The 23,892-nt window shown below is 42.3% G+C and overlaps 1 protein-coding gene across 1 annotated transcript in view; it reads left to right on the top strand.

Moving 5' to 3' along the window:
* Positions 1–21,393, top strand: part of B9D1 (B9 domain containing 1) — a 58,357-nt gene extending 36,964 nt beyond the window's left edge. The window contains exons 6-7 of the mRNA XM_066576603.1: positions 6,038–6,105; positions 18,938–21,393. Coding sequence (XP_066432700.1) covers positions 6,038–6,105; positions 18,938–19,065 — 196 coding nt within the window. The 3' untranslated portion in view covers positions 19,066–21,393. The remainder of the gene's footprint in view (positions 1–6,037; positions 6,106–18,937) is intronic.
* The last annotated feature ends 2,499 nt before the right edge of the window (positions 21,394–23,892 follow it).

Below are 23,892 nucleotides of genomic sequence, written 5' to 3'. Positions count from 1 at the left end.
CTTCTTCATACACACGCCAAACTGTGCAAGTTGATTATGGCTACCGATTCTAAGTAGTTTCTGCTCACTCTCCCTGTAGTGCCCCTGCAGGTAGAACAGAGCATTGCAATCCTGGTAGTGAAGTTCAAATTAAATAGTTAGAAAGAAAGAATCTTATAAAATATTCACTTCATTAGACCCCCATCTAGTAGCACGTTGGACCTTCTTCTTTGGACTTAAGAAGTGCAGTAATTCATCGTTGTGTGGAAAGCAGGATGGGACTTGTTATTTGTATAGTGCCAACCTATTCCTCAGCACTTTTCAGGTAATTTATTTATTACCCCCCCAGCAAGCTGCGTACTCATTTTACCAACCTCAGAAGGATGAGTCAACCTAGAGCCGGCTACCTGAACCATTCAGGGATTGAACTTGCAACCTTCAGGTCATGAGAGCTTCGGACTGTATACTGCCTTAACAATTTGCGCCACACAAGGCCTACTAGATTCCACTTGGTCATGAAGTCATTCTGCAGGAATATTGGCCCCTGCGGACAGGAAGCTTCTTGTAGTTGCTGCAGATTAGATGGAGGTGCTGACATGTTCAGATCATCTGATCAGCTGACAGGAAGGGGTCATCTATTCATGCTGCTTGTGCAAAATTCTGATCTTCCACCAGCACGGGCCAACAGAAATCTGGATTTATCTGACCAGGTGATGTTTTTCCGCTACTCAGTGATACAAGTTTTGCGCTCTTTTGCCCCCCCCCCCCCCTGGAGTCTGTTCAGACACAATGGAGCTGGAACTGGTCGTCTGCTGTTGTACCCATCTGCACTAAGGAACGACGCATTGTGCGTTTAGACACGTAGGTTGGAGCCCCAGCGTTGTAGTCTGCTGTTTGAGTTGTTTCCGTCCACAGGATCCCCTTCCGCTAGATGCTTTCCTCGATCACACCATTCTCTGTATACTCTACACACCATTACATGATAAAACCCCCACGCGGTTGGCATGACATCCTGGCACCGGCTAGTCTAGTACTGATAACCAGGCCTCGTTGGAACCAAAAAATGGCAACAGCCTCAAAATACATTATCATCAAAAAATACATAACTACATATACTGTCCATATTAAATAATGCAAGGTTCTTAGTATATAGTTTGATCACACCATTCCCTGTATACTCTCCACACCGTTACACGAGAAAGCCCCAGACAGTTGGCAGTGACATCCCGGCCTCTGCTAGTCCAGCACCGATGGCCAGGCCTGGTTGTGTTAATAAGCCCTCAGCATAAACTTCTCACATCTTCATCATTGTATCTGTTGATAAATATAACCTCAACGCAGCGCCATGATAGACACTAATGGCGCCCATTGACTCACAATAGGGGTTCATCTGGTTCCTTTGTTTTGACTGGACAAAATAATGCTGTATGCAGTACCATTTATCTGTCCAATCCATCTGAGCCAGATGGGCATTCAGACCAACAATTTCTCTAGCAGTACTTTGGAGCCATCGTCTTCATCTAATGTTTGTGCCTTGTGAGTCGAGAATTCTGCAGATCTTCCCGGATGTGCTAAACTATTAGTACATGACGTCTGTGACGCTGGCGCGCCTTGATGTGGGCGAGCGGTTATATGCCCGTAGGCTACAAACCAGCTTACTAGGCATTTTACATTTTCAGACACCAGCACCATTTATTGTGTGAGGACAGAGTAAGTCTGTGAATTTCCTTTTGTGTCCTCTCAACTAGTCAGTGAGCTGCGGGACGGCTTGACAGCGACGCTGACAGGTAATTACTTGCATTCTTATAAATACAACATGACACTGCCTGTTTCATCTCGTTACCCGTTCCGGTAAATGTGAGCGCTGACGCATTTCAGGTTTTTTTTACTAGTTTTATACGGAAGTTTGAGTGGCTGTAAGTGAGATTAGAATTGGTAACGCTCCACCGTTGACTACCCTGGGCTTTAAAATGTAAAATCCAGCATCTTTATAACTTTTTACTCACAGAGACAAATGTACAGTTCTGCGCAAAAGTTTTAAGCAGGCGTGGAAAAAGTGCTGCAAAATGAGAATACTTTTAAAAATAGAAGTGTTAGTTTATGTATATCAGTTAACAACATGCAATGTGAATGAACAAAAGAGGAAGCTAAATCACATCAATATTTGGGTGTGATCACCCTTTGCCTTCACAGCAGCATCAGTTCTTCTAGTTACACTTGTGTAGTCAGGGATTTTGTAGGATTACAGTTAGGTTTATGATTAACCAAGTATACCAAACAGGAGATAATGATCATTTTCATATGTAGGTCGAAACACCGTCATTAACTGAAACAGAAACAGCTGTGTAGGAGGCTTACAACTGGGTAAGGAACAGCCAAACACTGGTACAAAGGTGAGGTTGTGGAAGACAGTTTGCTGTCACAGGTTATAGACCATGGCAAGACTGAGCACAGCCACAAGACACAAGGTAGTTATACTGTATCAGCAAAGTCTCTCCCAGGCAAAAATTTAAAAAAAGATGGAGTATGAAGCTCTTCTGGAGAAACACAAAGAAACTGGCAATCTTGAGAACCGTAGACGCAGTGGTCAGCCAAGGGACTTAGTGCATCAGATAAGACATATTATGCTTACTTTCCTTAGAAATCAAAAGATGTCCAGCAGTGTCATCAGCTTACAACTGGCAGAATCCAATGGGACCTAGGAACACCCATCTACTATTTGGAGAGGTCTGACCAGAAGTGGTCTTCATGGAAGAACTGATGCCAAAAAGACATACCTTCATTGTAGAAACAAGGCCAAGTTACTTAACTATGTGAGTCAAAATGTGAAATATTTGGCTCTAACGGAAGCAGTTTGTTTGCCAAAGACCTGGAGAGTAGGGAAAAAAATAAATGTCTGCAAGCAGCAGTGAAGCTTAGTGGAGAACATGACACTGAGTGTCTGCAGGCAGCAGTGAAGCATGGTGGAGAACAGGACACTAAGTGTCTGCAGGCAGCAATGAAGCTTGCTGGAGAGCGGGACACTGTCTGCAGGCAGCAGTGAAGCATGGTGGAGAGCAGGACACTGAATGTCTGCAGGCAGCAGTGAAGCATGGTGGAGAGCAGGACACTGAGTCTCTGCAGGCAGCAGTGAAGCATGGTGGAGAGCAGGACACTGAATGTCTGCAGGCAGCAGTGAAGCATGGTGGAGAGCAGGACACTGAATGTCTGCAGGCAGCAGTGAAGCATGGTGGAGGTTGCTTGCAAATTTGGAGCTGCATTTCAGGAGATGGAGTTTAAGGTTTTGTCAGGATTAAAGGAGTTGTCCCGCGCCGAAACGGGGTTTTGTTTTTTTTCAACCCCCCCCCCCCCGTTCGGCGCGAGACAACCCCGATGCAGGGGTTAAAAAAGAACACCGAAGAGTGCTTACCTGAATCCCCGCGCTCCGGTGACTTCTTACTTACCTGTTGAAGATGGCCGCCGGGATCTTCTCCCTCGGTGGACCGCAGAGTTTCTGTGCGGTCCATTGCCGATTCCAGCCTCCTGATTGGCTGGAATCGGCACGTGACGGGGCGGAGCTACACGGAGGCGGCATCCAGCACGAGCGGCCCCATTGAGGAAAGAAGAAGACCCCGGACTGCGCAAGCGCGTCTAATTTGGCCATTAGACGCCGAAAATTAGACGGTCTCCATGGAAACGAGGACGCCAGCAACGGAACAGGTAAGTGAATAACTTCTGATAACTTCTGTATGGCTCATAATTAATGCACAATGTACATTACAAAGTGCATTAATATGGCCATACAGAAGTGTATAGACCCACTTGCTGCCGCGGGACAACCCCTTTAATGGTGTCCTCAATGCTATGGGGTACAAGCAGACACTTATTCATCTTGCAGTGCCACTAGGGAGGCATCTGATTTTTCTCCAAATTACATATGTAAAAAATTTCTGAGTCTTCCTAACACATGGAGAAAAATACAAATGTAAATATTGTTTCCCACCTCAACTTCAGCACATACACTGAATGGCCACTTCATTAGAGGTTGCCATCTGGTACGGTGTTGGACCTCTTTTGGCCCTCAGAGTTGCAGCAATTCATCCTGGTGTGGATTCCAGTAAGTGATGGAAAAGTTCTGCCGGAATATCGGCCCCTGCGGACAGGAAGCTTCTTGTAGTTGCTGCAGATTAGATGGCGGTGCTGACATGTTCTGATCAGCTGACAGGAAGGGGTCATCGATTCATGCTGCTTGTGCCAAATTCTGACCTCCCATCAGCAATAGAAATCTGGTTCCATCTGACCAGGTGATGGTTTTCTGCTGCTCAGTGATACAAGTGTTGCGCTCTTTTGCCCCTGCAGTCTCGCCTGTACGTTTCTCTTATACACAAAGGTGCTGCAACTGGTCGTCTGCTGTTATATCCCATCCATGCTAAGGGACGGCGAGTTGTACATTCATACACATTAGCTGATTCTATGCTGCACTCCGGGGTCATGGGAATAATTTCCATATAGGGAACCTTCGACCATGAAAGACTCAGTGTCTCTAATAAAGTGACCTTTCACTGTTAGTTTAGTGGGAAGTGCTACAGTAGCGCCCGCCGAATTCATCTTGTGTTCGTACCTCCATGGTCTGCACAGAAGAGGCCCAACGTGGCAGTTGAGTAGTTATAAAAGCTCATCCAACCAAGTTTTTGCTGTTTTTGTAAGAAACCCAGACACATCTGATCGTCCTCTTTACCCTTAGTGTATGAGCATTTTGCAGGGTGACATTCCTCAAGCGACATCTCTGTCTACATCAGCATTGACAGCAGCGCCTTGTCTGTCCTCGAACCCTCGCTCTCAGACATCTTTTTCCGCTGAAAACTTGGAAATGAGCTAAAACATTCTTTGCAAAATGTTCACTGTGTCTGAACTCCCCCATTAGCACTGACAGCGTCGGCTTTCTGGCTGCCGTCAGCGTGAATATTTAAATACCTGCATTATGATAAATGGGCCCTGTGATTAAAAGGACAGTCGCTTTCATGTATATTAGACTTTCGGCAATGGATGCAAATAACGAATAGTTTTTTCTGCACTCATTTGGCATCCTATGAAATTAGCCATAATATGTGTGTCCGACATAGGGAAATTAGATGATGAGCCGCACTGGTAATGGGGTCTGGGTACGTTCTGTAGATAGAGCAGTCATCTCTAACCTGGCAGCCATATTGGGAATTGTAGTCTTGGAACTGCTGGAGGCTGACATTAAGCCTTATAAACATCATTAGTCGCTACTAAACACCTGTTGTGAATGGACCAAACTATAAAAGGGGGCTTTTACTTTATCCTTGATTTCCCTCTCTGGCTACTTGCCAATGACTGGGGCTAGTTGATATAAGGAAGGTGGTTAGCGCGCTTGGTGGTTTTAAAGAAGTTGTACCAAGCAGGGGCACAACTACTGGGGTGCAATCACACCCGGGCCCTTGAGCCTTAGGGGGGCCATTAGGTATCTCTTCCCCATATGAAGAGACCAGTACTACAATAGAAGCATTATAGTTGAGGGGCCCTGTTACAGATTTTGTACTGGGGCCCAACAGCATCAAGTGACACCTCTGGCACCAAGATACACTTCTATCACCGGTCCATAGAATCGGTAATAAAAGTCTAGTGGGGGTCTCTCCACTGAGGCCATCAATCGTAGGTAAGTCTAGGTCTGCCACTCACTGCCCCTGCTGATAAAGCTGCTGCAGATGACCGAAATGCTCAGTGTGCCGTCTGTAGAGCAGTGGCCGAGTTTGGCGTTGCGGCTTTTTCCCATTGAGGTGAATCCTAAGGATAGGTCATCAATAGTTTCACCTGGAAAACCTTTTTATGTGACATTAAATTGAAGGAATGCTTTCCAGTAGGTGGCGCTGTAGAGGTAGTGTTCCATTTTACTATTTATATATATCCCAGAGGAGCATGCATGGCCTTCTAAGTCTCCTCACACACCTTCTAGATGCTCTCTTAAGAAGGAATGACACCCCTCCCAACCCACATCATAGGCCTCTCACTAGCCAAGCCAGAAATCTACTGACATGTCCCTGTCTTTCCTTCACAGCTGGCTTACAGGTCACCGTCCAGAATTCACAGACCCCAAAGTTGTGGCTCAAGGGGATGGTCGAGAAGGTAAGGCTGTTTAAAACTATAAAGGGGCAGTCCGGGCGTGCAACACAATGGCTGTTGTCCGTGCAGCAGATGGCGACTTGTCCCAGGGTGGGAGAATGCTTGTGCAGACAGGAGGAGGAATGGGGTGGGACTGTGGAAGGAGGGGCGGAGACTAATTTTACACTGTTCGGAATAGTGTAGCGTTGGGTTCCACCCTTGGTCCCATCCCCTTCCCCCTCCATTCTGCTCATGTATTCTCCTGTCCTAGGACAAATCATCACTGGGTGAACGGGGCGGTAGTCATTTTGTGGCATTTCTATACAACCCCTTTAAAGAGACTCTGTAAATAAAGTAATGGGAGTTGGGGCATGGGGTCTGGAAGTGTCACTCTCATACTATTTTCATTGCCATTCCCTGGCTCATAGGAGCTGATAAGAGTCCCTTTAATGGGATTCTGCCATGAAAACTGCGCAGCAAAAGTTGCCACCACAGCGCTGCCCATGTAACACTCACTGGGCATACGTGTGTTAGAAACAGATGAATGTCAGTTATGTCAAAAAACTAACTTTTTTCTGGTGCCCTGCACGCTAATGGCCTGCCCCGAGTCACTGCGTCACGCTCCTTTATTCACGCCGCTCCACATCTTGGCTCCCAAATGTCACGGAGTGGCACTCGGGCACAGCCAGAAATGGCCCATATGCCCTAAAATGACGTATGGATAAAGGTTGTCTTCATTAGATAATCCCTTTCAGGTTTTCTTAAGATCTCAAAACCATATTTTTTGGAGCGGGTCTGTGAGACGCGTCATTATCTGCGTCTTGGAATCCGTATGTGCACCTACATAGCACAGATGGCATGTTCCCTATTCAGGAGTTCTCTGATTTCTTTTAATCCTGGGATCCGGTTCAAATCTGAAGTCACATTCTGGACGCGTTAATTGACTATAAATGAGTAATTCATTTTTAACTGATTATTTCATGAGTATGTGTTAAAAATGGCATATAATAAAAATGTTAGTGAATAAATGGAATACATACGTATTGTGGGGCGCATCTGAATCGCGGTGTCAAGTCTCCGCCCACTGGGTATAACATACTATATCGCTTTTAGTAGGCGAGTTCCTTTAATAGTTTTCTCCAACTATAAACAGTGATCTGAAATACTGTTCCTCACAGATACACTATCCTACCAGAAGTACCTGGACGCCTGAGCAAGAATCAATAATAGTATTTCCATATGTTACTACTCAGTGGGGCTCCTTTGGCCCTAATGACATCAGATACTTTTCGTGGCATACTTCCTACTGACGTCTAATACACTTCAGCTGGTATTTCCCTCCATTCATCCTGCAAACATTTGGCAAGTTTACTCAAAGAAGATGGTATGCTGTTCATATTTCCTGACCCAACATTTCAGTTCATCCCAAAGATGTTCAGGAGGGTTCAGGTTGTGACTCTGTGCAGCCAGTCCAATTGTCCATATCCTCAAACCAATATAAAACAGCGTTGGATCTGTGACAAGGTGTCTGCAAATATCTGAAGGGCTGTCACAGTGCAGAGGGATCGGCCCTATTCTCATTTGCACAAGGAAAGACTAGAAGCAATGGGATGAAACTGAAAGGGAGGAGGCACAAATTAGATATTAGTGAGGGTGATCAATGAGTGGAACAGGTTGTCATGGGAGGTGGTGAGTTCTCATTCAATGGAAGTCTTCAAACAGAGGGACGATTGGGATGATTTAGTGATCGTGCACTGAGCAGGGAGTTGGACTGATTACCCTGGAGCTCCCTTCCAACTCTACCAGTCCAGGATTGTATGGAATGAAGGGATAAGTTATAGGTGAATGCACCAAGTGGTGTCTTCCTGAGTGGACAACGAGTAAAGGGGGTGCATGTGCTTATACAAGTCACATTCCCAGATTTAGTGCCCCCTGACCTATCAGCCCACAACTTTACATTATGAGGCTCATGGGACCATACATGTTCCCTATTAAGGAGGTGAGCTTGCCTTAGTTCTTCTTTCAGCAACATTGTTGTCCATGGTCTGTGTCGGGTGGTCACTACAGATTATTACATTATTACAGATTATTATTAGGGTTATTACAGATGGACTTCTGTACTTCATATCAATGGAAACAAACGCTCAAATATTGTCATTTAAGCAAAACTGTCTACATAAGACATCCTTGTTGCCCGTAGCAACCAACCATTTCTCAAGCAGCTAATATAAAATGATTAGTTGCTATGGGCAACAAGGACCGGCTTATTATCACATAGTTTTATTATACCGCGGTCATCGGTAGGGGCGTATGAGACCAAATGGCTGCCAACGAAGACAGGAAATCGTTTTGTGTCCCTGACGTTCACATTTACCGGTCTGTCATTAGTCTGCAACGTGATTTTCGGACAAAGTCTGGTAAAGGTCCGCCAGCGGGTGCCCAACTCCTAAGCGGTACTCCGATTTTAAGGAAGAAGGCTGCATCTGTAAGCGAAAATCATCCGTCCGTCCACCAGTAGGCGCGAAAACAGCGGTGCGCGTCCGGTAAGTGTCACACAGATATCCACTGTCAGAGCAAGCAGAGTATTGGACGTCTGCAGCCGACCGTGTGGGACATTCTGCCATGTTGTCCCTACCGATTGCACTTGTTAACAGCCCAGAAACCGGACAACAAGGCGCAGTGACATCCTTTCTGTGATGGTTTCATGGAGTCTTTAGTGATGAAGTTGCCTCCCACCTTCCGGGCAACAAACATCAGAATCTGGGAGGAAGATCCCACTGGTTTATGTGGAGCGTACATGAGGACTCCCCCGAGGTGAATGTGTTGTGCGCTATAACCTGCAGCAAAGTGTGCAGAACCTTCTTCTATGAGGAAACAATCTGAGATTTTGTACCGGGACGCTACGGATATGGCTTCTCCCGCAGCCGGAACAGGAAATCCCAGGGTTCATCTTCCAACAGGACGGGGCACAGTGAGAAGTCAGCTCAATAGGCGACTACCAAACAGATGGGTTGGCCAGGCACATGGTGACGTCAGTGAACTGATTCCTTGGCCTCCACGTTCCCTGGACCTTACACCTAGTGTTTTTCTCTCTGGGGGAGTGTTCGAGTCTACATGCCCCCTTTATCACCCACCATACATGATGCGCTACAACATGTATGGCAGGAAGTGCCTACAGGCTCCATGTGTGTCCAGTGGTGACAAAGGGGTCACACTGACACCTCTGAGGGGGAAACATGTCTGATGTGGTGCTACAAAACTTTCTGACTTTCTGTTTCCATTGATATGAGCTTTCAGTGTGTGAGTGTCATTATACTGGAAGTAGGAGGCTTCAAGGCAGGAAGCCCATCTGTAATACCCCTCAAGATCTATCAACAGCAGCTTGTTGACTGTTTTTATCAGATTTCTGTATACAGTACACAGAATAAATGATGAAAACAATCAGAAAATATATGGAGTGGCTCCTTCACATCAGCGTTGAGGAGTTCTGTTTTTCTGCTCCATTCGGAGAGCAGGAGAACCGCACCTTCTGGCTGGACTGCTCCGTCTTATGATGGAACCAAACGGATCCCCATTGACTATAATGGGGTCCGTTCGATTTCCAGTTAGCAGTCGGATATTTTGCCGGAATCTACTAGATAGACTGGCACTGTTTGCAGCCCAATTCTGTCCTGTCTTCTAGCGGAGATCAGCAACGGAGGACCACCATGGAGCCACCATTGTTGTGAGCGAGCTGTAATACACGTTCCCTATGGTAATGGCAGGATTTAGATATAGAACTGTTGAGTAGGTACCTCGGTGGTCTCTGGATAAAGCCTCTCCGTTCCGGCTGCTGCCACCTGGCAGGCTCAGGTATGAACGTGCTGTTTACCTCTTCCTCAGAGAACAGGTCTAGTACAACATTAGCCAGTAATTATCTCTGTGTTGTGTGGGAGGAAGGTCACCTTTACCGACTATAAAGTGCCCACTGGGCATTAGAGCGCCGGCCTGAAAAACATCCTTAATTTTTCTGATCCATTAGTGCTGAACCAACGCCACATAAAGCTTCATTATAAGGGAATTAAACAAGTCGTTAATTACACAACATTTCTTTTTTTTGTGTGTGCATCAAGCTGCTAAGTCACTTAGTGCAGCCTCACCCACCACAGATGGTGAACCAACCGCCGGGAACTAGCTACTGCCTCCGAATGAGCATTAATATAGATCCACTGGCATGGGTGGCAGGAGCATCTATCTTCATACATGACAGGATGGAGGAGGCAGATCCATCACTTACTGTTCGGGTCCAGGGAGTACAACAGCTGCAGTTTTATTTTTGTCTTGATCTCAAAAGACGACATAATATAATAACCGAAATTAATATATAATAGGTTAATGAAAAGAAATTGCTCCCAGGTGTAAAAAGCAATGCAAGCACATTTTATTTGTGTGTCTTTGTGCCTTTTCAGGCCTATAGTCTTGTAAATAGGGGGCAGTATTATAGCAGTTATATTCTTGTACATAGGGGGCAGTATTATAGTAGTTATATTCTTGTACATAGGAGGCAGTATTATAGTAGTTATATTCTTGTACATAGGTGCAGTATTATAGTAGTTATATTCATGTACATAGGGGGCAGTATTATAGTAGTTATATTCTTGTACATAGGTGCAGTATTATAGTAGTTATATTCATGTACATAGGGGACAGTATTATAGTAGTTATATTCTTGTACATAGGGGGCAGTATTATAGTAGTTATATTTTTGTACATAGGGGGCAGTATTATAGTAGTTATATTTTTGTACATAGGGGGCAGTATTATAGTAGTTATATTTTTGTACATAGGGGGCAGTATTATAGTAGTTATATTCTTGTATATAGGGGCAGTATTATAGTCGTTATATTCTTGTACATAGGGGGTAGTATTATAGTAGTTATATTGTTGTACATAGGGGCTGTATTATAGTAGTTATATTCTTGTACATAGGGGGCAGTATTATAGTAGTTATATTCTTGTACATAGGAGGCAGTATTATTGTAGTTATATTGTTGTACATAGGGGGCAGTATTATAGTAGTTATATTGTTGTACATAGGGGGCAGTATTATAGTAGTTATATTGTTGTACATAGGGGGCAGTATTATAGTAGTTATATTGTTGTACATAGGAGGCAGTATTATAATAGTTATATTCTTGTACATAGGGAGGCAGTATTATAGTAGTTATATTCTTGTACATAGTGGAGGAGTATTATAGTAGTTATATTCTTGTACATAGTGGAGGCAGTATTATAGTAGTTATATTCTTGTACATAGGGAGCAGTATTATAGTAGTTATATTCTTGTACATAGGGGGCAGTATTATAGTAGTTATATTCTTGTACATAGGGGGCAGTATTATAGTAGTTATACTCTTGTCCATAGGGGGCAGTATTATAGTAGTTATATTCTTGTACATAGGAGCAGTATTATAGTAGTTATATTCCTGTACATAGGAGCAGTATTATAGTAGTTATATTCTTGTACATAGGAGGCAGTATTATAGTAGTTATATTCTTGTACATAGGGGGCAGTATTATAGTAGTTATATTCTTGTACATAGGAGCAGTATTATAGTAGTTATATACTTGTACATAGGGGGGCAGTATTATAGTAGTTATATTCTTGTACATAGGGGACAGTATTGTAGTAGTTATATTCTTGTATGTAGGAGCAGCATTATAGTAGTTATATTCTTGTACATAGGGGGGCAGTATTATAGTAGTTATATTCTTGTACATAGGGGCAGTATTATAGTAGTTATATTCTTGTACATAGAGGGCAGTGTTATAGTAGTTATATTCTTGTACATAGGGAGCAGTATTATAGTAGTTATATTCTTGTACATAGGAGGCAGTATTATAGTAGTTATATTTTTGTACATAGGGGGCAGTATTATAGTAGTTATATTTTTGTACATAGGGGGCAGTATTATAGTAGTTATATTTTTGTACATAGGAGGCAGTATTATAGCAGTTATATTTTTGTACATAGGGGGCAGTATTATAGTAGTTATATTCTTGTATATAGGGGCAGTATTATAGTCGTTATATTCTTGTACATAGGGGGTAGTATTATAGTAGTTATATTGTTGTACATAGGGGCAGTATTATAGTAGTTATATTCTTGTACATAGGAGGCAGTATTATAGTAGTTATATTCTTGTACATAGGAGGCAGTATTATTGTAGTTATATTGTTGTACATAGGGGGCAGTATTATAGTAGTTATATTGTTGTACATAGGAGGCAGTATTATAATAGTTATATTCTTGTACATAGGGAGGCAGTATTATAGTAGTTATATTCTTGTACATAGGGGAGCAGTATTATAGTTATATTCTTGTACATAGTGGAGGAGTATTATAGTAGTTATATTCTTGTACATAGGGGGCAGTATTATAGTAGTTATATTCTTGTACATAGGGGCAGTATTATAGTAGTTATATTCTTGTACATAGAGGGCAGTGTTATAGTAGTTATATTCTTGTACATAGGGAGCAGTATTATAGTAGTTATATTCTTGTACATAGGAGGCAGTATTATAGTAGTTATATTTTTGTACATAGGGGGCAGTATTATAGTAGTTATATTTTTGTACATAGGGGGCAGTATTATAGTAGTTATATTTTTGTACATAGGGGCAGTATTATAGTAGTTATATTTTTGTACATAGGGGGCAGTATTATAGTAGTTATATTCTTGTATATAGGGGCAGTATTATAGTCGTTATATTCTTGTACATAGGGGGTAGTATTATAGTAGTTATATTGTTGTACATAGGGGCAGTATTATAGTAGTTATATTCTTGTACATAGGAGGCAGTATTATTGTAGTTATATTCTTGTACATAGGAGGCAGTATTATTGTAGTTATATTGTTGTACATAGGGGGCAGTATTATAGTAGTTATATTGTTGTACATAGGAGGCAGTATTATAATAGTTATATTCTTGTACATAGGGAGGCAGTATTATAATAGTTATATTCTTGTACATAGGGGAGCAGTATTATAGTAGTTATATTCTTGTACATAGGGGAGCAGTATTATAGTTATATTCTTGTACATAGTGGAGGAGTATTATAGTAGTTATATTCTTGTACATAGGGGGCAGTATTATAGTAGTTATATTCTTGTACATAGGAGGCAGTATTATAGTAGTTATATTCTTGTACATAGGGGGCAGTATTATAGTAGTTATATTCTTGTACATAGGAGCAGTATTATAGTAGTTATATACTTGTACATAGGGGGCAGTATTATAGTAGTTATATTCTTGTACATAGGAGGCAGTATTGTGATAGTTATATTCTTGTATATAGGGGACAGTATTATAATAGTTATATTCTTGTACATAGGGGGCAGTATTATAGTAGTTATATTCTTGTACATAGTGGCAGTATTATAATAGTTATATTCTTGTACATAGGGGGCAGTATTATAGAAGTTATATTCTTGTACATAGGGGGCAGTATTATAGCAGTTATATTCTTGTACATAGGGGACAGTATTATATTAGTTATATTCTTGTACATAGGAGGCAGTATTATTGTAGTTATATTCTTGTACATAGGGGGCAGTATTATAGTAGTTATATTCTTGTACATAGGGGGCAGTATTATAGTAGTTATATTCTTGTACATAGGGGGCAGTATTATAGTAGTTATATTCTTGTACATAGGGGGCAGTATTATAGTAGTTATATTCTTGTACATGGGGGCAGTATTATAGTAGTTATATTCTTGTACATAGGGGGCTGTATTATAGTAGCTATATTCTTGTACATAGGGGGGCAGTATTATAGTAGTTATATTCTTGTACATAGGGGGCAGTATTATAGTAGTTATATTCTTGTACATAGGAGGCAGTATTATAGTAGTTATATTCTTGTACATAGGGGGCAGTATTATAGTAGTTATATTCTTGTACATAGGGGAGCAGTATTATAGTTATATTCTTGTACATAGTGGAGGAGTATTATAGTAGTTATATTCTTGTACATAGGGGGCAGTATTATAGTAGTTATATTCTTGTACATAGGAGGCAGTATTATAGTAGTTATATTCTTGTACATAGGGGGCAGTATTATAGTAGTTATATTCTTGTACATAGGAGCAGTATTATAGTAGTTATATACTTGTACATAGGGGGCAGTATTATAGTAGTTATATTCTTGTACATAGGAGGCAGTATTGTGATAGTTATATTCTTGTATATAGGGGACAGTATTATAATAGTTATATTCTTGTACATAGGGGGCAGTATTATAGTAGTTATATTCTTGTACATAGTGGCAGTATTATAGTAGTTATATTCTTGTACATAGGGGGCAGTATTATAGAAGTTATATTCTTGTACATAGGGGGCAGTATTATAGCAGTTATATTCTTGTACATAGGGGACAGTATTATAGTAGTTATATTCTTGTACATAGGAGGCAGTATTATTGTAGTTATATTCTTGTACATAGGGGGCAGTATTATAGTAGTTATATTCTTGTACATAGGGGGCAGTATTATAGTAGTTATATTCTTGTACATAGGGGGCAGTATTATAGTAGTTATATTCTTGTACATAGGGGGCAGTATTATAGTAGTTATATTCTTGTACATAGGGGGCAGTATTATAGTAGTTATATTCTTGTACATGGGGGCAGTATTATAGTAGTTATATTCTTGTACATAGGGGGCTGTATTATAGTAGCTATATTCTTGTACATAGGTGGGCAGTATTATAGTAGTTATATTCTTGTACATAGGGGGCAGTATTATAGTAGTTATATTCTTGTACATAGGAGGCAGTATTATAGTAGTTATATTCTTGTACATAGGGGGCAGTATTATAGTAGTTATATTCTTGTACATAGGAGCAGTATTATAGTAGTTATATACTTGTACATAGGGGGCAGTATTATAGTAGTTATATTCTTGTACATAGGAGGCAGTATTGTAATAGTTATATTCTTGTATATAGGGGACAGTATTATAATAGTTATATTCTTGTACATAGGGGGCAGTATTATAGTAGTTATATTCTTGTACATAGTGGCAGTATTATAGTAGTTATATTCTTGTACATAGGGGGCAGTATTATAGAAGTTATATTCTTGTACATAGGGGGCAGTATTATAGTAGTTATATTCTTGTACATAGGGGGCAGTATTATAGTAGTTATATTCTTGTACATAGGGGGCAGTATTATAGTAGTTATATTCTTGTACATGGGGGCAGTATTATAGTAGTTATATTCTTGTACATAGGGGGCTGTATTATAGTAGCTATATTCTTGTACATAGGGGGGCAGTATTATAGTAGTTATATTCTTGTACATAGGGGGCAGTATTATAGTAGTTATATTCTTGTACATAGGGGGCAGTATTATAGTAGTTATATTCTTGTACATAGGGGGCAGTATTATAGTAGTTATATTCTTGTACATAGGGGGCAGTATTATAGTAGTTATATTCTTGTACATAGGGGGCTGTATTATAGTAGCTATATTCTTGTACATAGGGGGGCAGTATTATAGTAGTTATATTCTTGTACATAGGGGGCAGTATTATAGTAGTTATATTCTTGTACATAGGGGGCAGTATTATAGTAGTTATATTCTTGTGCATAGTGGAGGAGTATTATAGTAGTTATATTCTTGTACATAGGGGGCAGTATTATAGTAGTTATATTCTTGTACATAGTGAAGGAGTATTATAGTAGTTATATTCTTGTACATAGGGGGCAGTATTATAGTAGTTATATTCTTGTACACGGGGGGCAGTATTATATTAGTTATATTCTTGTACATAGGGGACAGTATTATAGTTATATTCTTGTATATAGGCAGCAGTATTATAGTAGTTATATTCTTGTACATAGGGGGCAGTATTATAGTAGTTATAATCTTGTACATAGGAGGCAGTATTATAGTAGTTATATTCTTGTACATAGTGAAGGAGTATTATAGTAGTTATATTCTTGTACATAGGGGGCAGTATTATAGTAGTTATATTCTTGTACACGGGGGGCAGTATTATATTAGTTATATTCTTGTACATAGGGGACAGTATTATAGTTATATTCTTGTATATAGGCAGCAGTATTATAGTAGTTATATTCTTGTACATAGGGGCCAGTATTATAGTAGTGGGCGATATTGTAGTAGTTAGCGTATAGTATAGTGAGTAGGGAATAAAAACCTCATTCACATGCATTTGTTGTGGGTTTGCAGTGAATTCTGTCCAGGTATAGGAACATATGAGTATTTCTTTGATCCCCAAGATCTGAGTCTAGCAGCAGATATTCATGACAGTCTAGCAGCAGATATCACAACAGATATGAGAGGCTTGAATGCTGAACTTCAGTTGCACAAAGAGCCCCAGACACACTGACTACATTGAGAGTTTTAATAATCCCCAACATCTCCCTATGATTTCACCTCCCGTACATTCATTGAGCAGCTAATAACGCAGTTTCACAGAGTAATGAATAGATTTCAGCCTCGTGCCACGCTGTGTGTACCCGCCGTGATTGATCAGTGGGCATTTATGTAAAGTAGATTTGCTCGAGGTTTCAGAAAGCTGGGTGACAACGCCTATGGAGGATGTGCTGTGGCAGTATGGGTTGTCACCCAGCTCCTCCAACCCTGATATATGTAACAAACATGACAGATGACGAGTCACACTTTCGGAAATGATGAAGTTTGGTCTTAGGAAGCAAAGAATGTCCTTGGCATGAGACGATGTTCTCCTTTCCCCCTTTCCTTACATAAGAAGTGACATCAGATGTTCTGCATTGTACTTTTTTTCTCATTAAGCAGAAGAGAACAGATGCCTGGGCTTTATGACATGAGATATACAATGATTACATGTGGCGGAGGAGCTGCTGTATGAAGGAGAGACGAAGGGAATAGAGTCGCAGGCTCGGATTTGTATTCTGGCAGAGGCTTCTTGATTCTGAGCACCAAGCTGACATATAATATATAGCATGTATACACTCAGTGGCCCGTTTATTAGAGACCCCAACCCTCTCACAACTACTATGGAAATTATACCCCCAGGGTGCAGCATAAAATCAGGTGACAAGTTTTCCATGGATCAGTTTCAGTGTGAATCCACATTAGATGGGAAAATCAGTGATCTAGGTGACTTCCAATGAGGCCCGGTCATCCGTGCTAGACTAGCCGGGGCCGGGATGTCACTGCCAACCATGTAGGGTTTTCTCATTTAACGGTGTGGAGAGTATATAGAGAATGGCGTGATCAAGGAAGAACATCCAGTGGAAGAGGATCCTGTAGATAGAAGTAATCTGTCATCAAAAGGGGTCAGAGGAGGATGTCAGGAATCGTTTAACAGCTCAACAGGCGCTGCACTGTGAAGAGCAGCGAAATACAACACTAATGCTCCAACTAACGTGTCTGATTGTACAGCTCGCCGCTCCTTAGCACGGATGGGTATAACAGCAGACGACCAGTTCTAGTACATTGTGTCTAAGAAACAGAAAGGCGACACTCTGGGGGGAAATAGAGCGCAAAACTTGTATCACTGAGCAGCGGAAAAACATCTCCTGGTCAGATGGATCCAGATTTCTGTTGCCCCGTGCTGATCGGAGGTCAGAATTTGGCACAAGCAGCATGAACAGAGGACCCCTTCCTGTCAGCTGATCAGAACATGTCAGCACCTCCATCTAATCTGCAGCGACTACAAGAAGCTTCCTGTCCGCAGGGGCCGATATTCTTGCAGACCAATTTCATCACCCAGTGGAATCTACACCACGGTGAATTGCTGCGGTTCTGAAGGCCAGAGGAAGTCTAACGCAGTACTAGATGGGGTCTCTAATAAAGTGTCAGTTCAGTGAATAGCACCATACATCTCTGCTGTTATATAATCAGCATCATACAGTTCCCCTAAGACAGCGATTGCCTCATAGTATTAGCGTCACTTCCTCAGCGTGCCGTGTATGCTGCCATGGGGTCCCGGTAAAACAGCAGCCGGCGGCGGTAATAGCTATATGTCAGGTAAGTGTTCTTTAACGGGGTTAATTACTCTGGGCACTGACATACATAGAGGACAAGGAGCTGATATAAGGGCTATATTTACACCATTTCTCTGTCCAACTGTTCATCTTCAAAAATCGGACCGAAATCGAATAGAAATTAAGCATATTGTTTTGTTCTAGTCATACGTGCAGTTTTTTAAAATCGCATGAACAGTCCCATTTTGTAGTGATTTTCGGACAAATAAACCCGCCCATACAAATCTATGGGGGAGTTTATAAAACAGATTGCACTTGTTTGATGCCATTGTGATCCGTTTCTACTGTTAAAAATGCATCACATCGCACGAAAATTGCAAGTTTGTGCTGGGCGATGCGATAAAACGAAGTCTCCATAGGGAAACATGGGCGATAAAAAAAAAAAAAGCAAAATGCAGAAAGATAGAGCAAGCTTTACAAATTTCGTGAAGTTGTAGGGCAGAAAACATCACAGATGTGAATGAAACCATTGAAAAGCATGGGTTTCATAATTCTGCGTATTCACTACCTTTTTTTTTGCTGCGCATTGCCCAAAACGTGCACAAGTTTCTCAGTCGTGTGAATAAGCCCTTACAGTGATAGAAATCAGGCGCCTTTTCAGCAGCTGCCTGACACCATCAGAGAGCACAACCCTGTGCAGGTTCCCAGCACCCAGGAGCAAGACCAACTTGGAGTGAGCCCCCTCTCTCCAGGGGTGCCATAACCACTTCATGGGCTGCCACTTTTGTACATACCCCATTGCTCTGGGCAGCCCCCTATATTGCCTTCATACATAACGTTTAAGTGACAACCTCTGTCCTTTGTATCTTGCAGTCACGCGGGTCCGCTCACAAGGATTCCTCACCCTGTCGTTCAGCGTCGTGACGAAGGACCTGAAGAAGCTCGGCTACACCACCAGTTCCATCGAGGCTCCAAACTCGGCAGTTACTGCTAACCCATAGGGCACACTGAGAAGTTTGCCCTGCGGCTCGCAGCTCCCATCAGGTGGGGCACTCAGCACAGGTCACAGACCATCAACTCGGAGAGAGGGGAGTATTAATATTTGGATCTCAGGAGCGCCTCTTGCTGTTACATATAAGGCAACCAAGATGCATAAATTATGACTCTCGGAAGCAAATGGAACTCCCAGTATGCAGCTATGAGATTGCAGCTCTTGAGTAATGCTTTTAATAAGATGTGACCGTGGGGCTTGTTAGTATAAAGTGCAAGTTCCTGACTTTACACATACGGGGACACTATTCTTGCTCTCTCTGCAATCTATGTTCTACAAAACTGCTGGCTGCACATTCCCAGTTGTCATCTATGTGAAGCCGTTCGACCTCCGAACACTATCTCCATAACATCCCAGTCTAAAGCGCCGTTTACACCGGACGATTAGCGCCCAGCATTCGTTCGAGTGTAAATACAAAAAAATCGTTTACTACTCGTTATCACTGACTTTGTCAGCATAAAAAACATTGCAGGATTCTCGTTCTGCATAAAAGGTGAAGCGCTAAGGAAGAAGCCCACAATCCGGCGGTGAATTCTGCACAAAGGCTAACGACCTTAGTGATGACGTCGGCGCCCGTTTAGTCATTTACCTGACTGTCCTCCCATCTGAATGGGACATTAGGCCTCTGTTCACGGTGGTCGCTCCCCTTATTGAACTCAGCGGTACAATCCACACAGATAAGTTACCCTCAACTGGGGAATCCCGGCGATCAGCTGATCGTCCAGCCAGCTGTCTTCATCAGGGTCGGATGAAGAAGCATATTATTACATTTCTGCATCCGACCCCTGTGTCAGAGCCGGAAGTGACCTCCGGCGATCAACTATTGATGACCTATCATGAGGAAAAGCATGTGCCCAGAAAACCCCTTTAAGGGCAGTGATATGGGAGATCACATGACCATGGGACAGTGACAGCAGCATGTAGGGAGACCCCAAGGGCTACCAGCCTGGTTTTGGATAGTGACTTTAGATGTGAATAGAGGATAAAAGTTAATATCACTCTAAATTAGCAGCTGATGACTACAGCCAAGATGCAGACATTAAGGCCATCGTCACACGTGGCGGGAATGCAGAATTTACCATACAAGACGTGGAGGAGATTTCTAAAATCTTCCGAAAATTTCTGCAACAAATCTGCACCATTTATACTGCTGGTTTCAATCCTTGGAATATAAGGGTTAAAATCTGCAGCATTTCCAGAATTAAAAGCGCAGCCAAATCCAAACCACTTGGGGGCAAGTTTAGCCACTGCAGATTTCGACTCACTTCACGTGGTGAGCGCGATATCGCGCCGTGAATCACAGTCCAATATCGTGTTCACCAAGGTGTGATTTTCGGGGAAGTAGTGATCCTCTGCCGTAGCTGTCAGGATTGCAGAGTTTCTCCCATTGTTTTCAATGGGGAAACCTCGCACTGCATTGCACAGCGTGCATCTAGCATGTGGTGCGTTGCTGCCATCGGCCCCGATGCGAAAGCACGCCCAACAATGGGACACGATTCGATCTGTTTCCTGCATCGCCACATGGGAAAAAAGATCGCTCATGTGCATGGCCCCGTTTGAATGGGGGTTCTTACTTGTGGGAGATTTGTCCGTCTCGCAAAGCACAAATCTCGCGCGATTTTCCTGTCCGTGTGAAAACGGCCTTAAAACATATTTGTTTGGGTTTTCCACTTCAAAAAGCCCACCACAGATACGCGTTTACACTGGGCGATTATCGTCCGTTTTCAGGATATTTTGTACTATAATCGTCCGATGTAAAAGGGCCCTAAGACTGCCTACAGTGAACACAGATTCTGCCAGATCTCTGCTATTAATGAGATGCACAGAGGTTTCTACCGTCGCAATGCCTGCTGGGAGATGAGGACCTAAAACTGTCAGTTGAGGTCGGTCTATATGGATTGTGGTAGACAGCCGTATCATGTATTTGGCAGGAGTGCGGTGGTTGCGGTGCCAACTCTACCTGTGCTGTGTATAGCGCTGTGCCAGATGTGTAATTGGGTTTTACAGCTTTATTCTTTCCGTTTATGCAGTAAACGGCCCCAGGAAGAGATTTAATTGCCAGCTCGTTAATCCTAATCATCAGATTGTTGTTCTCTAATACACCAACTATTACGCTCAACTATATCTAGCATGTAAGCGGCAATACTCCTGACATAGGTGACATCGTTCATGCAATATGCTGCCGGACCTTTGAACTTCCTAGCTGGTGGCCGGACAATCCCTCTCCTCTGACTCCCTGAATATACACATTTAATTTGCTTGGGTGGAGGAGAGGGGAGGGGGGGGGGGAGAAAGACATTACATGTAGAAGGAGTTCTTCCACTACTAAGATTTATGATCTATCCTCCAGGTAGACCATCAATAGCTGATTGGTGGGGTCCACCATCGCCAATCAGTTGATCACCAAGGTCAGTATTCTAACATAGGAAGCTGCCAAAAACAGACAGCAACGTACAATGTGCAGTGGCCTAACATGGAACTGCAGATTGAGTCCTACTCACTTCAGTGAGACTCAGCTGATTGGCAGGGCTTCCTGGCGGTAGACCACCCCCGATCACTTATCAATCAACTGATCAGCTGAGTCTCACTGAAGTGAATAGGACTCAATCTGCAGTTCCATGTCAGGCCACTGTGAATTGTATGGCGCTGTCTGTTTACGGCAGCTTCATACGTTAGAATACTGACCTTGGTGACCAACTGATTGACGGTGGTGGTGGGTAGTGGGACCCCACAAATTATCAATCGTAAAAATGGGGAATACCCTTTAAAACTCAGTCTGCCCAGTCCCATTGTGTAATGGAAAGTTCTGCAACTTTACAACATACTTTGCATTTAAATTCCTAATTGTCATCAAGATCTCTTCTTTCAGTCAATAATGTAAACAAAAATGTTCCCATTCACTAAGGGTTAACCTTTTAATATCACTGGACATATGTTTATGCCTTGTCTGGGTGATACTTAATGCAACAGATCATAAACTTAATTTCCTGTGCAGAGTCCACACCATTCTGCAGCTGGAGCTGGTTGTGACTGGCCACTGGCCATTCACTGCAACAGGGGGGATCGGTGAGAACACCTATTCCCCGTTAACTCCTTTACATGCCGTGATCAATTTAGATTGCGGCATGTAAAAGGTTCACAGTGCAAGCACGCTCCCACTGTGATGTTTTTTGCCGATTGCTATGTAATCGTGGAGGACTGATGGGCTGCCATGGCAATGGTGTCTGGGCCTGCCATGTCCTGTAATTGCTATTGTAAGCCATAATGCATTGCAGTACAGAAGTGTTGCAATGCATTATATAGTGATCATTACTATTACAGTTCAATAGGTTACCAACGAAAACTACAGCTCGTCACGCAAAAAAAAGTCCTCAAAGAGCTCCGGCCAATAAAAACTAAAAATGTTTTGAGACTTTTAACCCTTTCCAATCCACTGTCTGACGTCTAAAGACATTCTGATTGAAGGCTGTACAGCTCCGATGTGGGAAGATGTCCGGCAGGGTATTCTTACTGTATATTACTGGCCGCTCTGTTGTCGGGGGCCTCTCCGGCATGTCCCATACCGCAGTACTGGCTCTAGCCAGCAGATGGCACCATTGTATAATGGCAAAAAGAGAAAACCCCCTAGGAAACTCTGAATCCAAAATTTAATTGCAAAGTGTTAATGCAGCGATGAAAAAAAAAGTTTAAAAAAAAGGGATTTTACTATGCAAAAGTGGAAAACCTGAAGCAACATATAATTTTGATATTGTCGTAATTGTGCTGGCCTGCAGAAAAAATGTATCATGTCATTTATGCTGCATGGTGAACGCTGTAGAAAACAATGGCAGAATTGATGCGTTTTCTCTTTCCTGCCTTCCATTATATGTATCCAAAAAATGGTACTAAGAAAAACTACAGTTTTTCACGCAAAAACAGTCCCTCATACGGATATGTCAACGGAGAAATAAGTTAACAGTTATAGCTTTTAGAAAGAGGAGATAAACACCCCCCCCCCCACGTCCTTAAGGGGTTAAAACGGAGCCATGTCTTTAAGAGGTTAAAATCCCGTTCTGACTCGGTCCTACTCACACAGCTGATGAGCTTCTTAAAGGGGGTTCTTCAAATTAATTTTTGTTTCTTAATTCTTTGTGCCAAAACATCCCGCTGTTCCTCTGAACGGGACTGACGCACTCCATGCTCCTCATTTCTGACAAAGGGGTGTATCCCTGAAACGCTTCATATTGACTGTTTTTAAATTTATTAATAAAAAAAAGAACCAGGTCTAATACTCATTTAGATGTTTGTGAGAGTTACACCAATCAAGTCCACAATTTTTTTTCTTCCTCCTCCCAGTCTTTCATTCACTGACACCAAGCAGAGATTTGAAAATGCATATTAGAAAGTTGCAGAACTTTTCCGAATGCAATGATGTAAAGAGCACCTACCATGTCAGTGGGGCCAGCTGCATAGCTTTGGGCTCAGCTGCAGGGCTCTGCTCACTCCACCTATGTCCCCTTTAAGCTGAAGGTCCCCTTTAACTCCCAATAAAGTGACAAGCGTCATTCAGAGCACACTCACCATGGTGGCCTCCATGTTATAGGGATCCCCAGGCATTTCATGTGTTGTCTATAGTTTTCGGTACATGAACTAGGACTGTGTAATCCCATAAGGGTGGTATTTCCTGATCTGGAGACGTGTTCACTAACGGTACTTGTTTTATGAAATCATCGTATACTGTGTATTTGTGTTTTTTGCAATTTTTTATTGTGTTTTTTTTAATCTTTTTTACTCTAAT

Source organism: Eleutherodactylus coqui, chromosome 8 (genome assembly GCF_035609145.1).
Source record: "Eleutherodactylus coqui strain aEleCoq1 chromosome 8, aEleCoq1.hap1, whole genome shotgun sequence".
Classification (NCBI taxonomy): domain Eukaryota; kingdom Metazoa; phylum Chordata; class Amphibia; order Anura; family Eleutherodactylidae; genus Eleutherodactylus; species Eleutherodactylus coqui.
Note: the sequence above shows the minus strand (reverse complement) of the source record. Positions and strands in the feature narration are given on the sequence as shown.